The sequence below is a fragment of the Apaloderma vittatum genome, unplaced genomic scaffold (assembly GCF_000703405.1).
Source record: "Apaloderma vittatum isolate BGI_N311 unplaced genomic scaffold, ASM70340v1 scaffold7895, whole genome shotgun sequence".
Lineage (NCBI taxonomy): Eukaryota > Metazoa > Chordata > Aves > Trogoniformes > Trogonidae > Apaloderma > Apaloderma vittatum.
This window is the reverse complement of record NW_009718701.1, coordinates 1-11,220: the sequence shown is the minus strand read 5'-3', so window position 1 is coordinate 11,220 and position 11,220 is coordinate 1. Positions and strand designations below refer to the sequence as shown.

The 11,220-nt window shown below is 54.3% G+C and overlaps 1 protein-coding gene across 1 annotated transcript; it reads left to right on the top strand.

Annotated features, from left to right (window-relative positions):
- The first annotated feature begins 983 nt into the window (after nucleotides 1–983).
- LOC104274644 (troponin I, slow skeletal muscle) lies at nucleotides 984–4,101 on the top strand. The gene is made up of 5 exons (XM_009870337.1): nucleotides 984–1,019; nucleotides 1,644–1,775; nucleotides 1,862–1,951; nucleotides 2,479–2,655; nucleotides 3,994–4,101. Exons 2-5 carry the CDS (start codon nucleotides 1,650–1,652, stop codon nucleotides 4,099–4,101), a joined length of 501 nt encoding a protein of 166 aa, XP_009868639.1. The 5' UTR covers nucleotides 984–1,019; nucleotides 1,644–1,649.
- The last annotated feature ends 7,119 nt before the right edge of the window (nucleotides 4,102–11,220 follow it).

Below are 11,220 nucleotides of genomic sequence, written 5' to 3'. Positions count from 1 at the left end.
GGTGGCGGTATGGAGAGGCTGCGGAGTTGCTTCCCTCCGCCGACAGCATGGGGCAGCACCGGACCTCAGGACCTTTCTGGATTTGGCTGGATTTGGAATTTGCTCCTTTGTTTCAGCCTCTTTCTTTCATTTATTCTTTTTTCTTTCAGGCAAACAGCACACCACCACAATGCCAGAGCCGTAAGTAGCACGAGTTTCCCTCAGGTTTTGGTGACGCCTGCCCAGCTGCTGGGCTGCTCTTACTGGAGCTGATCCTCTGGTCCTTATTGAGAGAGGGTTCAGTTTGGAGACTGTTCTGTGCTCAGAATCTCTGTGCCATTCCCCATGCAAAAACTACCTTTAAATAAAACTTCTCAGCGATTCCAATGTCCCAGTTCAAACCTCGGAGCTTTCCTAGATGCTAAGACAGGGATCCGACGTGGGCAGCACCGCTCGCTTTGCCGGGAGGCTCTTTTCAGTGCATCCCACAAATAGAACGTACTCCCTGTCTGGCTTTCGTCGAGCAGCGGCACAGAGAGGCCCCAGCCCCGCCGAGCCGAGTGGGATCTGAGCACGCTGTGTGCCAGCCCCCCGTGCCTGGGCAGCACGTGAATTGGGGTGTTTTGGCCCAAACCGCAGGGACTGAGCTGGGGCTGGCAGGATGGGCACCGGGATGGCTCGTTGGAGAGGCATCTTGCCTTTCCGAATGCCCACTGCACTGCCAGAGAGCACCGTCGTCTCTGACCTGCCTGGCTTGGCAACTGTTGGGTACAGAAACAGGGAAACAGGGGATGCTTTTCTTGACTGTCACCTCTTTTTGACTCTCATGCACTGATGCCCTGTGCTCTCCTCTTGTTCCTTTTGCTCCTCGCTGAACGCACGCCTGCCTGCAGGGAGGTGAGTGCCTTCCCTTTCGGGAGCGATCTCGATGTTATTCTGCGTTTGCTGTGAGTTTGTTTTCACGGGTGGTTTGGTTTTTTTTCTCCCCTTTCCCCTAGAGAAAATCCAAGATCACAGCCTCACGCAAACTCTTGTTGAAGGTGAGTCCTGAGGGTTGGAAACTCCCTGGGGTTTGTCTTGCTGGGGCAAAGGAGCCAGGGTTGAAGCGTGTGGTCGGTGGGACAGCGATGAGGAAGAGTAGAAGTATGGGCCTTGGGGAACTGCTCCCATTCCCACCTTTCGTCTCCTCAAAACCCCTCACTCATGTGGGCTTCGTGGTCCATGCCCCAAACAAACCTCCCCTTCACTTGACTGAGGTGGGGAGAGACTCCGACGCCTTCAGCTCTGAAGACACAGACCTCGTGTTTGTGCCCCAGCAGCTCTGCAGCACAAGCTTGGGAGCTCCCTGGATTTTGGCTTGGGAGGATCATTTACAGAGCAAAGCAATGCAGATAAAATGCTGTCGTCAGCCTCCTCTGGGACCACCGCGGCCCCGTGGTAACTCCAGCTGTGCTGTTCCCCTGCCTTCAGGGCCACCACACAAAAGCTGTAGGGATTTTTTTGATGTGTGTTGCAGCAGCTCAGTGATTTTGGGAGGACAGGTGGAGCAGGAGGGAGGTTTCAGAGCCAGACAGGATCGTCCCAGCCTACAGATGTTGCATGAGGAGGCTTGGAGGGGAACGGAGGAGCCTCTTCACACTTCTGCCATTTGCTTGCGCTCGTAGAGTTTGATGCTGGCAAAAGCAAAGGAGGAGTGGGATCAGGAGATCGTGGACAAGCAGTCAGAGAAGGAAAGATACCTGTCAGAGCGGATCACCCCGCTGCGCACCAGTGGGCTCTCCTTGAGCCAGCTCCAGGTATTCTCATGTCCGAGGGTGAAGCGAGCTCCTTGGGAACAGGGAGGAGCATCACTCACCGCTCCCCTCTTGTGCTTGGCCCCCAGGACCTGTGCAGAGAGCTGCACGAGAAGGTTGAAATCGTGGATGAAGAGAGATATGACATCGAAGCAAAGTGCAACCATAACACTCGGGAGGTAGGAGGCAGGACGAGCTGTTTGCTTCTACGTTAACTCCCCCCCTGATGGCAGCTTGGGCCTCGATGGGGGTCAGACATGGGTTGGGCTGAGCTCAGATGTGGGACATGCACCAGGGTTATCTAAGGGTTGGTATTTGCTCTGCAAGGCATCGCTCAACACAAGGTTCATCCCTGTGTCAAGGGTGTCCACTAGGTCTACAGGCAACCTCCTCGCTCTCTTAGTCATCCCTCGTGGGTCTGAGAGCTCCTTCTTGTGGTACAGCTGCTCTCTGAGCGGGCTGGGACAAGGCAATGGCAACAGCTCTGTGCTCAGGTGGACAGTGAAGGTGGTGAAGGTGGTGAAAGTGGTGAAGGTGGTGAAGGTGGTGAAGGTGGTGAAGGTGGTGAAGTTGGTCCTCATAGCTGCAGGAGAGGCACAGACCCCTCTGGGGCTCAGTGTTGGCAGAGACTCCTGCTTCACACAGGAGCTTTTTGTGCCAGGCAGCCGTGCGATGGCCTCCCACTCCTCCTTTCCTCCACCTGCAGATTAAAGATCTGAAAATCAAAGTGCTTGATCTCCGAGGAAAGTTCAAGCGACCCCCCCTGCGGCGAGTCCGCGTCTCTGCCGACGCTATGCTGAGGGCTCTGCTGGGCTCCAAGCACAAGGTGTCCATGGATCTGAGAGCCAACCTGAAGTCTGTCAAGAAGGAGGACACGGAGAAGGTGGGTAACTCTTCCAAAGCCCAGAGATGGAGACACTTCCTAGGGAGGCGCTTGCCCTTCTCCAAGGTCCTCTGTGAAGCCCATGTGGGTTGTGCTCATCCCTTGTAAGCCTCTTGTGGGGCTCTACCCACGGCAGGAGTTTGTAGGACCGCATGGGAGCAGTTTGTCTGGGTCAGGTAAATGGTCGATGACAACAAGTGAGATTTAGGGCTGCATCCATGACTCTCCTCCCTCCCAGACCATGTGCGGGTCTTTCAGCAGGTGCCCCCTTGGCACGTCTGCTGAGCTGCACTTACAGAGAGCTTGGTCTTTGGTCTTCTAGGGAGCCAGGAGAGCTCCTGTTTGGTGCAATTACACCCAGAAAACACCCAGGAAACTCCCAGACCCAGATTAGATAACACACCGCCAGGCCAGCAAGCACATTTGGCTTGAGATAACCAGCCCAGTTCACATCAGCTTTGCAGAGACGTGAGCGGGGAAAGTCTCACTACCAGGGATGCCCAAAGCTGCCCAGGGTGTGCAGGCACCCAATGGCAATTGTGCTGCTTTTCCAGGGCCTCTCCCCAGAGGGGTTTTACCCTTTGGTACCAGCTCAGCAGATTGGATGAGAAGCTCAATCTTGAATTATTTTTCCTTTTTTCTTCCCCTTGTTGCTGGTATAGCACTTTTTCAGTCCTTTGCCTAGAGAGCTGTGTTTACAGTCCTCGACGCCAGGCGGTGAACAGACCTGAGTTTATTCTAGATGTCGTGCGACGATTTTGGGGCATGGCATGTAATCTGTGAGCGTGTGTGGGTTGGCAGAGCAGACACCTGGGCATGCTCCCAGAGGTGCCGTCATCTCCCCTTTCTGTTCTGGCAGCGGCTGCCAGGCTCTCACTGTCACGCCAGCGATCCCAGACCCCTTCAAAAGTTCAGAGAAGGTGGAGACAGGTTTTAAGTGGGCTGGGAGGTCTGTGCAGAATGTGATTTTTGCTTGCATTTGCCCTGGTGTGCTGGTGCACACCCAGAGTAAGTCCCGTGCTCTGGTCTCCTCCTCCTAAAGAAATTTTCTGGGATTTTTATGCCTTCTAATGCATTAATGCAGCTTGGCCAGGCTTTGTGGAGGGCATCCACCCCAATCCAGCCCTCCCGGTGGAGATCCAACAGCTGTTTGCCACCTCCCCGGTCAGCTCCCTGTGCAGAGACACACGGCAGAGCTGGCTCTGAGGGACGCGACGTTTGCAACGGGGCAGCTGCATTTCCCCGAGGGCTCTGCGCAGTGGGATGGGACAGCGTGGGGCTGTGGGCTGCCCCCTCAGACAGCCACTGTGACCCCCTACTCCCCATCCCTCCCGGCAGGAGCGCCCCGTGGAGGTGGGTGACTGGCGCAAGAACGTTGAAGCCATGTCCGGGATGGAGGGAAGAAAGAAGATGTTCGACGCTGCCAAGTCCCCCACGGGCCAGTGAAAGGTAGGGGACCGGTCCTCTCACCCCTGCCTTTCCCCATGCTCCCTGCAGCATCCCTCATCTGTGCCTGTGGCTGGGCCAACAGAGAAATCGCCTCCTCCTTTACAGAAAAAGGCATCGAACGCCTTGTCTCCCACCCCACACCTGGGCTGGGTGCCTTTCCCTGCCATGGAGCCCTTGCCAACAGCTATCCTCCTCTCCCACCTCGTCCTCCCTGGCTCCTTGGGGTCTGCTGCCCACACCACACTCATCCTGCACAGCCTGGGCGTTGCTGGTGCCAACTTCAGCCTGAAAAATCCTCTTCTGCCTCACTGCTCTGTTTTTTTATCCCACAGGAGCATCAGGAAGAAGAGCCTCCCCACCCCTGCTGCCTGCCCCTCCTGCACTGCCCCTCTGTGCTCTCTACACCCTTACCCTGAGCTCACCACTGAGCTGAAACACATCGATAACTAAGTGGGAAGGAGACCTGAGCTTCTTTCCCTCAGCATCGCTGTCAGCCCTGCTCCCGCATGGCCCCAGCTTTTTTATCCCACAGGAGCATCAGGAAGAAGAGCCTCCCCACCCCTGCTGCCTGCCCCTCCTGCACTGCCCCTCTGTGCTCTCTACACCCTTACCCTGAGCTCACCACTGAGCTGAAACACATCGATAACTAAGTGGGAAGGAGACCTGAGCTTCTTTCCCTCAGCATCGCTGTCAGCCCTGCTCCCGCATGGCCCCAGCACAGCGGCTTACCCGCATCTCCAAGGGGCCACTGGCCATCCCTCCCCTCCCAAGACCCTGGGGACGGCTGCTGGTCCTCCCACTCCCCCACCCTCCAGCGGGTGCAGCCTGAGGTGTACCTGTACGACTGCATGCCTATTAAAGAACTGTCTCCTGGGCAGAGCGCCGCGTGGGCTTGTTGCTGGGGCTATTGGCCAAGGACGGGTGCTGGTCCACAGCCCGGTGGGGACGATATCCTGGCCCTTTCCTTCCACCTTGCAATATCCCAGTGCTGGTGCTCAGGCTAGCAGCAGGCCCTGGGACCAGATCTGCTTTGGGGTCATCTTTTCCAGGCCTTCAGGCTGCTCCCTGGTGCCCTGCCAGCTTGGCTGAGACCCCCTGGCCCCATGCACAGGCCATCCCTCCCACGCGCCACAGCCTGAGGTGAATCCATTTTTCAGGCCAAACAACTCGCGCTTCCCCACTAATCCCATTATTTCCTATGTCACAACTCCCCAAACTGGAGGTGGTTGGGTGGAAGAAGCTGGGAATGTTCCAGCTCACTCCCAGAGCAGGGCTGGAGGGGAGAATTCGTGAGAGTTTGCACCACGTTGGGTCTCCTGGTTGCACTTGCAGGAGGTGCTGAGGCTCGGTGCTCTCGGTGGTTATAACAGTGCCTTGTCCATGTCCCCGAGGTATCTGGAGGTTTCAAACCTGTGCCACACCGTGGGTGTTTTGCAGCACAGCCCAGGCCCTGTGAAGAGAACTCATAAAGTACGGGAAATGATATAAACTGGGAGCAAAGTGCAAGTCGCCAGACAGGAGCTGGAAAGAAACAGCGTCAAAAAATGTGCCATCTCCCAGAGAGCTTTGTCTTCCCAGAAAACCACTGTGTTTCTTCAGGGACAGATAAAGGTGTCCCCACGCAGTTGGGTCTTGCAGGACTTTCTTGGTGGCCTCGGGTGGCTCAGTGGCTCTTTCTCTCAGGGTCAGCCATCGCAGGGAGGTAGGTTTGGGTTTGGGCTCCAGCCCGGCAGAACGGCCGGCTTGCTCTGGACATCACATCCCCTGCTTCGGCCAGTTCAGGGATACGGAGCCGGACCACTCCCTTTCATCCCTGGGCAAGGAGGGTTAGGGCAGATGACGACTGACAGGAACACTTATTTCTAACGTTGTCATTAGCATTGAGGCTGCCACAGCACCCAGCAGCAACTTCACAGAGAATTTAAGACTCAGTACGAAAACTCTTCCCAAAGCCAGGGTTCCATCAGGGGTGACTGTCAGCTGCAAAACTCGTCTTCACTCCCACAGAGAGAGAAGATGCTCAGTCTTTGCCTTTCTACCTGCCCCTCTACCCTCACCAGCACCGCACTAACTGGGGCCAGGACCACTCCCTACACAACCAGAGCAGTTGCACAACACACAGAGCCTTTTCCACTCTTTATTTTCTTCCTTTCCAAGCTTAATTTGGCTGCAGCCAAGCACGGTGCCAGGACTTGCTGCCCGCCCGTCCTCGCCCTGTGCACCTCAACGGGCTCCCGGCAGGAGCAACCCTGGCAAGAGCCTTGGCCAACCCAAGTGTGTCGCCTCTTGGAGATGATCGGAGACCATGTGTGGTGAGATCCTGTGATGCTGTCACAGCCCAATCTGCCCCACCCCTGGAGGCCAAAAGGTTTCGGTTATGCTCCTGTCCCTCTGAGCTTGCTGCCCGAGCAGGAGCTGAGCCGAGGCAGCGTCCTGGGATCTCGCCGCTCACGCTATCCCCAGAGGGGACTCACACACTCAGTAGCGATCCTGGCAGAGGAAGAAAGGTGTGTAGGGAGAGGTAATAACTGTTACCTGACCAACTGGTATAGCTGGAAAATGCAAGAGAGTCTTCACGGAAACAAAGCCTTCTTCAGACCTGGGACAGAAGCAGAAAACGGCGAGCTAAGTCTGGGTCGAGGACAGTTGCTCTGAGCTTAGCGCAATTATGCTGATCTGGTAATTAAAAAAAAAAAAGGGTGGCATCTGCGGGGAGGGGAGTGGTGGCAGTGAGATGAAAGGTAATATGGGTGACGGCTGCTGTGGGACTGAGCTTTGCTCAGTGCTTGGCAGCCAGACTGCGCCTCATCCTCACGCCCTGCACACCAAGACACCTGAAACCTCTGTAAAACCTCCAGGCTCACCAGCTCCAACAAGAACCAGCCAGGGGGTGCTTTGCAAGGTCCCACAGGCCACAGGCGCTCATGCTGTGGGCTGTAGATGACTTTGTATGGCTGCCTTGCAGTTTAGATTGAGAGAAAAACCCAGCCCCCAAACTCTTCACTCTGCAAGTTCCCCTAATTTTGAAGTACAACGCTCCCCAGTCACCATGTCCCCCTTCAGTTTTTCTCTGGTGAAAAACCACATTGATTGGTCATGGGAAAACAAAGCTTTATGGATTTCAGTTTTATTAGACACATGGAAACCCCCATCTCTTCACAGAGATTGAGTCTCGAGAGAAAAATGAAACCCTCTGCTCTGAGCATGAGGCTCTCCTGATAAGATAGTGGGACTGGGAGCCAAGTCTTCTCCATCTCTGCTCTGGAGCTGCTTCTGTGGCTTTGGGCCAGATGCAAGCCCAGCTCACCCCTTGGCAGAAGGGGCAGGTTGAGCCTTTCACCCCAGGACGCACCTGGCTTTCCTTGTGCCATCCAGCTCTGCAGTCCCACCACTGCTTCCCTCCCAGGTGACAATAAGCATGGGACGGTTTGGGTTGGAAGGGACCTTGAAGATCATCTCATTCTGATCCCCCAGCCATGGGCAGGGACACCTCCCACCACACCAGGTTGCTTCAAGCAATTCATCACCCCAGGAGCTGTCACTGCGGGTCCTGTGTGTCCCTTGCAGTGTAAAATGGGAAGGAATGGGGGAGTTTCTTCCCCATTTTCCCCTCCAGGCTCAGGTCCTGCAGGGATGGAAAGGAAAGGGGCTGGGCTGGGGTACGGCACTTGGCGTGAGCTGGGTACGTCCGTCTTGGCCATCTTCCCTTGCAGAGCCTGAGCCCTCTCACTGCTCACATCAGAGGGGCTTTCTCATTACTCACAACTAATTGCACGTGTTATGAGGAATTCAGTCTGCCACTGAGCTGCTGGCAATGAGTCACACATACTCGAGCTGTGACCTCAAAAGTTTTTACTGACACTACTTTTGGGGCATGTCCATGGTTCTTCATTGTTGGACTTGGGGCATCACAGGAGATGGCATCTACCGAGGAGGCCAATCTGCAGAGGAGAATGGGAAGCTGAAGGACACTACAGCGTCTGTGGGACATCACGATGGCATTTCTGAACTGAAATTTTTCTAAACCATTTCTTAAAAACAAAATTAGAAGTGAAAAAAGGCCTCTGCTAGCTAGGTGCAAGGCAGTTTGGGCAATGGTTGTTGCGTTCCTACAGAAAAGCCTGTGCTCAGGTTTAGTTTTTGAGCAAACACGCCTATCTCAGACACTTTCTGGCTTCCTTCTCACAGTGCTATCATTGTTTTAGTGCACCACATGTGTCTTCCCAGAAGATGAAGGAGTGGAAGGTGGGGAAGGACAGCCCTGGACCAGTGTGGGGATTCAGGGAGAGCTCCATGTGCTGGGGTACCACAGTTTTTTGAATCATTTGCTGGCGGGACCCCCACTACAGTGGTGGGATGGCAGCTGAGGAAAGGGGAAAAAAACCCTTTTTCTGGCAATTGAGCCCCATGCCCCAGCCTGGCTGGGAAGCGTGGGCAGATGATGGCTGCTGACTCTGCTCCACCATGGCGGGGACGAGCCCGGGTTGCCGAGGGAGGAGCTGAGTTGTGGCCAACGCTGGAGGATCGGTATGGGCAAAAAGGGTGGAGGTGGAGGGTTCACCGCTGGGCCCCGGGGCGAGGTGAAGGAATGTCCTAATTAGAGCACAGTTGTGGAAACTGGAAGCTCTCCACTGCCCTGTGGCCAAAGAAACAGGCTCTGCATCGGGATGAGACACAGGACACTGTTCCCAAGGGAAAAAAAAGAACACAAACCACCCTGCTGATACTGGTCTAGCTCCTTAGTGGGTATAAATGTGTGTCTTCTGCTGATCTGCATGAGACGAAGATCTGGCCGCCCCGAGCTCCTTCAAGCAGGTGCAGGTCTGCTGGCAGAGCCCTGGAAAGCCACCCCTGGGCAGAGCCGAGGAGAGGTGCGGATTTAGGCTAGAGCCTTGCCGGCACGCAGCACACTCCCTCAGCCAAGAGCACGTAACTTTCCCCTCCTGGTTGTAGATCTGGGACAGCAGATACGGCAGCCTGATCCACAGAGGTGGCCTGGATAAACGTCAGAGTGGTTCCCCTTCAATGCATGGACATCAGCTTTGCAGACCTGCAGCTTGGTCTGGGCTTCCATGATGACCTCAGGGTGGCCAAAATCTCTTCTGTGGAGAGAATTCTGGTCTCACAAAGCAGCTGAAGTCATCAATGAGCTTGTGGATAAGGGCTATCTGTTAGATAAGACTTTTCCTGGATTTCCAGAAGTAAAGACCTTTGGGTGAGCCACGGGTAAGAGGGCAAGTGCAATTAGAGGTAAATAATCAATTAGCAGATAGGAAATGAAGGTGAAATAACAAATACTGCTGATAATTCTTGCGTATTTGGCGTAGTAGAGATGAAGGCTGATGACATAGTTGTTCAGAAGGATGTTGCAAGACTTGAGGTTTGGGGCAGTATAAAGTGACACGGAGGGGGAGAAATCCAACATGAGGTGATGGGCTCTGGGCTGGCCATTGACTGCTTGGGAGTGATAGCTTGGGGTTATGGTGGACGTGAAACAAGGTGAGGAACATCAGGGAAATCATGAGCTAAATGTTCTGCAGAAGCAAAAATCTCAAACCATGAGAGATCAATGCTCTGTGTCACCAAACAGCTCTGCAGAACCTCGTCCAAGTTAAAGGAGAGGAGGGAACAGACCTGGGGATCTCCTTGATGAAGGATGTTTTTTTTACAGTAACAGCTTTTCTGGGTTTGAGGGAAACCAGGCAAATCCATGCAGGAGAAACCCACTGAGATGTCTTAAATAAAGAGGAAACTACATTCAGCTCATAACTCTGAGTTGAAAATAAAGACTGGGGGAGCGTGAGGGGCGAGTGTCACTGAGGATCGTCCTCTGCCTAATCCCCAGCCGCTAAATGTCTGTCTAGAATGTCTTCATCTTAATAACAAGAGGAACCACGAACTGTTTTATATTCATTTTGCTGCGTAGATCCTAGCTGGGGCTGTTCTTTCACCATGTTCGGTCTAATCCTTTTTAAAATCCTGTTAAGTCCTCTGCTTCAGTGATATCCTTTGGCAATGAGTTGTGCAAGTGAAGTGCTCTCTGTGCATTAATCAGAAAGGTTTATTGCTTTGTAGTAGTTTACTGATGCTGAACTGCTATATATAGTTTGTCAGCAATTAGTGGGACGCTTGCAAGGTTATTTAAGTAATTTTATTTTTTTTCCTCATGCCACAACTCAATTTTCTGTATGTATGAAAACATTTGAGTGACAATTGGTTACTGCAAGAAGAAAGAAAAATAGAGAATGAGCCCTGCTCAGAGCGGACAGCTCATTTGACAGGGCTATCTCTTAGAAATGGGATTTTAATCAGGAACCTTTGATTAAAATAGCTCCTTTGCTTGCTCAGGTCCTGGGCACACCCCTGTGGGCTGAAGGCATGTGTGGCAAGCCCGGTCTTATAACCAGTCCCTCAGGCTCTCTGGATGGATCTCACTGGGATCAGAGACCAAATTTGTGCTCAGGGGGTCCTGGAGGAGTTTTCCTGCAGGGATCCACCATGATCCAGCTCTGCTCTGTCTGGGTGCCCCCGATAAGAAAGTCCCCCCATTGCCTTCACACCTGCCCTTGGAAAGAGAGTGTTGCCCTGGGTGTAGGGGGATGAGGTCTCGGGACCTGCTTGGAGGGGACAAAAGGTTTGATGGACTGGGTCCAGGCGCGGGATGAGCCTGGGCACACGGCTTCAGCACCCAAAAACTGGCCACCGCCACGCTCCAGCCTCTTCTTCGGAGGCTTCATGAGCTCTCTCTGCTGCAGCAAAACCTCGGAAGGACAGGGAGGCCGTGATGGCTCGATGCAGAAAAGGCTGAATGGGGCAGGGCACCCTCCCATGCTCTTTGGAAAGGGCTGGACTGCGCCCAGACGGAGGTTTTTTAGTGGCGGTTTTGGACCCCGGGGAGCCAGCCTCCTCCCACTCAGCCCAAGGTAATTCACCTCCTCCACCGATGTTGGAGGAGTTGTTGACTGGTGGAGAGCGGCTGGTAAAACAGGTTCTCTGCAGGGAGTTGTCTCCGAAACCCTGGGAGACCTGGATGGATCGAGCCCCGAGCGTGGGTCTCTGCCGCAGCGCCGGCAGGGCAGGCAGCGAGCAGTGACTGCCTTTTGCGTGGCACTCCTG

Bases quoted from the DNA above. Each gene is read 5' to 3' on its own strand.
- LOC104274644 (XM_009870337.1), top strand. From the start codon at position 1,650: ATGCTGGCAAAAGCAAAGGAGGAGTGGGATCAGGAGATCGTGGACAAG. The intron at 1,776-1,861 runs GTATTCTCATGT...CTTGGCCCCCAG, and splicing joins TCTCCTTGAGCCAGCTCCAG to GACCTGTGCAGAGAGCTGCA. The intron at 1,952-2,478 runs GTAGGAGGCAGG...CTCCACCTGCAG, and splicing joins GCAACCATAACACTCGGGAG to ATTAAAGATCTGAAAATCAA.